General features: G+C 44.1%; 1 protein-coding gene across 1 annotated transcript in view; it reads left to right on the forward strand.

Annotated features, from left to right (window-relative positions):
• Positions 1-1,969: 1,969 nt before the first annotated feature.
• The window catches only part of col2a1b (collagen, type II, alpha 1b), a gene marked incomplete at both ends in the record, with an annotated part of 51,697 nt that continues 48,438 nt past the window's right edge, over positions 1,970-5,228 (forward strand). The window contains 1 exon segment of the mRNA XM_080548217.1: positions 1,970-2,057. Coding sequence (XP_080404343.1) covers positions 1,970-2,057 — 88 coding nt within the window.

Genomic DNA, 5,228 nt, shown 5'->3' on the forward strand with positions numbered 1-5,228 from the left:
TCCATCTCTTCACCCTCTCCTCTGTCCATCTCTTCACCCTCTCCTCTGTCCATCTCTTCACCCTCTCCTCTGTCCATCTCTTCACCTCTCCTCTGTCCATCTCTTCACCTCTCCTCTGTCCATCTCTTCACCTCTCCTCTGTCCATCTCTTCACCTCTCCTCTGTCCATCTCTTCACCTCTCCTCTGTCCATCTCTTCACCTCTCCTCTGTCCATCTCTTCACCTCTCCTCTGTCCATCTCTTCATCTCTCCTCTGTCCATCTCTTCACCCTCTCCTCTGTCCATCTCATCCTCCTCTCCTTGGTCCATCTCATCCTCTCTTCTTCACTTCATCATCATGTCCTCTGTCCACCTGGCAAGTAAACTAAATCTCTTCACGTCCACTGGGATCCTTTCCTCCTTTCCCAAATCCCATTCTCTTCACAAGTCCGTCCGTCCTTCCTTCCTTCCGTCCTTCCTTCCTTCCGTCCTTCCGTCCGTCCGTCCGTCCGTCCGTCCTTCCTTCCTTCCTTCCTTCCTTCCTTCCGTCCTTCCGTCCGTCCTTCCTTCCTTCCTTCCTTCCTTCCCACCACCAGATCCCATCCCCAGCCTACCTGCCCTCTACCTCAGGGCCAGGCTTTATAGACACAAGCTCCAGTGCTTCTTATCTCTCTCTGCAGAATGACAGGCCTGCGGGCCAACCAGGTGATCTAACCTGGCCCCCGGGCCCCTCCCCTTTCCTCACCCCCCTCCCTGTCCTTCCTCATGGCTTCAGCCAATCAGGTCAGCTCATTACTGTCTCATCCATGCCTCCACTACCTACTATCAGATACATTGTTTATTTGTGGATATTTTATATGGATAGATGGATGTTATAATTGTACAGTTGTAATAAACATACTTTGACAAACAGTTAGTAGTTATGTGAGATAGGCATTCATGAAAATCAACATTAATGTTATGTTGGATGTGGATACTTTATGTGATGAGAGGAAGCTTGCTTGATGTTTTTACATATTACCAAGACAAATGACTAGTGAATGGACGAAAGGAAATGTATCATGTCATATATATATATATATATATATATATCCATTAAGACCAAGCGCAAAAAGGCAACAAGTGACAAAGAGCTATTTGACGTGACACCTGGGGTCTATCCATTTGTTAAGGATTCCTTTTATATTTATCAACCATCAGCGTTGAACGACTTAACAAACATATGAACGCATCATTCAGTTTCAAGAACGCATCATTCAGTTTCATGAACGCATCATTCAGCGGGCCTTACATTCCGTTTTAAGACGGACACTCAGTCTAGCATGAAATGAATTGTGTTCACGGTCCTGAAATCATTCCTGAAATGCACCTTGCTCCTTGACGCGCCGTGTTGCGGCGCACTGACCATCACAGAAAATAACGGTCTCTATAGAAATAAGATAAAAGTGAAAAATATAGATATCTATATGAAACTTCTCATTATTAACGGGCAAAACCAGAGAAGTCTGAAAGTAGCTCTGACTATGAATGCTCTCCATGAACAGCGGGCTGAGCATTACGGGTGAGAGGGGGAGGGGAGCGAAGTTAGAGAGAGAAAAGTTTCACTTTTTGGGTACCCCCTTTTCAGGAGCACATGCGGGAAGGAGGGGTCTGGGAGAACGGGACCTGGGAGACAGAATGGGAGGGGAGCAGGGCTCCGATTTCAGCTTGACAGGGGGTAGGGGCTGGACTGATATTTGGGGAATATACGAAGATCCATTGAAGGCTACGGGGACATAAAAGTGCAGTGGCTGGCCTGGAGCGCTCGGTACCTAAGTTTCTGCAGGGGTCTGTCTGGGCTCTGGATTCCCCCATCATCGTTTTTTTTTGGGAGGGTTGAATGCATGGTTCGACTCTGTAACTGGGAAACACACACTAAAACACAGAGAAGTCTCACTTTTTCCCACTTTTTTCTTCACCCCCAAAGGCACTGCATGTCTAATATTTAGACATGTTCAGCTTTGTGGACTCGAGGACTGTACTGCTGCTTGTGGCGACCCAAGTCGTGCTATTAACCGTTGTCAAATGTCAGGATGACCGTAAGTGGCAAAGCTTTTTTTCCTAAAACATTTGAAAATGCTCAATTGAAATGCTCAGAATTAACTCAACAGAAGATCAAGTGCAACTTTTATGAGTATAGCCTCGGCAGGGAAAAGAAAGTGCACCTTTGCAACTTGTTGGCAGTGATTTACCTGTCATATGTACGTGGCTGCTCCAGATATAGGTTTCTGTGTTGTATTTTAAATGATCGTTAATTTTGTTCATGTTTGGATGGTGTAACCTTGCGATGTTAATTCATCATTACGCACGCAATATGCGCTATTGTTGTAATTCAATCCAAAAAGTAGTGTCTTGAGTAATTGCCTGTGATAATACACTATTAAAGTGTGTATGTTATTGCAGTGTTTTATTTTTGATTTGCTAATGTACAGTATAGGCTACAGTAAGAGATCGATGGAGTTCAGTGATGTGCGTAAAAGTGCTGGAATAGATGTTGTTGATACAAAGTGCAATAAGGTGTTTTTGTATTAATTAGACGATGACAAATAGCCTTTTGGGCTATTTTAGATTTTTTTTTTTTTGCTCTCATTTTGAACGTTTGTTAAAGGGAAAAGTGGTACAGTAGCCTAGTTGGAATCATAATGCCACATATAGGCCCTATGTTGATCGCTGACTATCCCGATCCCCCCCCCCCCCCCCCCCCCCAGACCCCCACCCCCTCCGGACACCTGCGGGTACTTTGGAGACATTCCGAGAGCGCTTCGGCGCTAGACTCCTTTTTTTAACTTCAGCAGATCAACTCCGTTTGAAAGGACCCAACCAGTCAAAGGTGGTCAGGCTCAGAGGCCCTTCGGTGAAAAAGCGTTAACATTCCTTTGCTGTCAGAGGGCATCGAGGCGAATCCAGGCTTGTTGAAGCGGAATGATGGACTTATAAGTAACGAAGATGTCCAAAAACCTGGGAATAATTTAAATATCCTCAAGATAAAGGATACAAATGGTGGCCCTCTGGCCCCTGATATCATGCTTCTGTGTCGGAATCACTATATCATTGCATAGAATTGTTCACATTTAAGAAGTGATTGGCAGCAGTCAGTTCATTTGAATATGATTATTGAAGCTAATCTTAAATATTGCATACAGAGGGACAGTTTAGAAAGGTAGATAGAATACGGGTGGACCTTAGCCAGAAATAATGTTCCATATCAGTTTAGTGTTTCCATCTGTTTTCTAGATCACCCTAAGGCTGTGACAGTCAAGGGAGAGAGAGAGAAAAATTGTCTACGGAGGAGACTACTGGAAACAATATTATAAAAGGGGGGTTTATTATTGTAATGCACAAGGCACATTCTTCTAATATGCAAAAAAAAGCTCAGAGAAATACCAAGGCTTTGAATTAAAAGCAAGACGCAGGGTTAAGGGGTGGTGGTTTTAAAAACAACAAAAAACAGAAAAGAAAACCTGCCTGCAAAAAAAAACAATAACTTGCAATTGGGAGTCTCAGGTTACCCTGTTGGAGCCCTTAGGCCCCTGGATATAATGCAGGTCCTTCTTTCCTGAGAGTTACTCGAGGAAATATTTCTGAGACGTGCTAAGGAGCTCAGCAAAGGCTGGCTGTGAACTCAGACTAGCAGGCTCAAAGGGCAGCGTACAGCCACTGGCATCAAGTCACTGCTGTAGGACTGGGAGAGGAGGGGGTCAAATGTTTACCTCTCAATTCCCATGCCACTGTAGCATTTGGAGAGGGGGGTGGGGGGGAGGGCTGAGTAAGAGGGGATTCAACAGACCAAACTCCTCCTGTGTGGCAGACTCAGCTGGAAACCCAAGAATACTCCAATATCCCCCGTTCCCCCACACCTGTGTTCACTTTACCATTCATCATCACCCATTTTGTTCCCCTGAAGCCAATAGCGTGGTAGCCTAAGATAGCAGGAAGACTGCATTACAAATGATCCCTTGAGACTGCAATCAATGATGATCTCCCTCATGACACATTGTCGTATTAATCTGGCCAAATATGACATTTCAAGAGGTCTTACATTGAGGCCTATGAGCCCTGTGAAAAGATATGCTTATGTCAATTGTATTACAGCCTACCTTATGCAAACCAATATGGAGCTGGCCCAAAGGTTATGTGTATGAAAGATATCCATTCTTCCCACTGTGACTTGTTTGGATTGGCATCTGACAGCGCTCTGGGGTCCAGATGGGGTTAAAAGTGCCCTATGTTTGTATAAAGCAGTAGCTTGTGAATTGCCCACTCTGTCCCCCTTTTAGAAAGACCTCATTCATAGCTTCTGAGGTCCGTTAGGTTACCTAGACCAGACCAGGCCTCAATGGTAAATATATCTACTGTACTTACTCCTTTCCACATTCCCCTCTTCACTTACTTGGACCTTCCCCCTGGCACAGTCCACGTTGACTTCCTTCACTGAAAGGTTCAATGGGTCCAATCACAAAAATGTTTTTGGGAGGCCTACTGTTAGCTCTTTAATATATTTTACAAGTTTCCACTTTCCGATTGCTCTGAGAAATTGACCATTTAATGGGCCAATGTGTTGATTCTTTATTTGAGTTCAACTGTGGGTTATGAATAGGCCTAATGTATTTGGCGGAACAAGTGGGCAGATAAAAGCCGTGCCAAAAACGACTAGGCCCACGTTTCAAGTCAATGAATGCAATATGTGTGTTTCATGTGGAGTAAGTAAATGAGGGCGTTTCAGACGCAGTTACTGTTCGGTGTATTTACCTAAAAATGCTTGGCCAATTAGAGAGGAGTGGAGAGCCATGCTCCATCACAAGACGCGCCACTGGCAGATTTTCTTTCGCACGGCCTTTGAGCGGCGCTCAAGCCGTTTTGTGGAAGTGTGCTGCCACCGTGTGGTTAATTCCAAAATTGCAAGTGTGTGTGTTGGTCTGGAATCAACTGTAGGCCTAATGTTTTTTTTTTAGAGATGTTTACCTAGAGAGTATTATGAACAAGAAAAAATGTGCAGTCTAATGTTGTCTTGTTCTGAAAAATGTTCTGAATACCTTTTCTTTTTGGAACTTTTTAACCCAGAGCTTCTCGTGTAGTGTTTATGATCTTATCTTATGTGAATGAATTGTTGATCAATGAGTTGTTGTTTTTCGATTGACAATGCTGTGCAGTGTTTATTAAGATGTGAGTGAGTTAACTAACTACTTTACAGGCCTGACGCTGCATTGTAT

This window comes from Nansenia antarctica, assembly GCF_963989245.1.
Source record: "Nansenia antarctica genome assembly, chromosome: 18".
NCBI lineage: Eukaryota > Metazoa > Chordata > Actinopteri > Argentiniformes > Microstomatidae > Nansenia > Nansenia antarctica.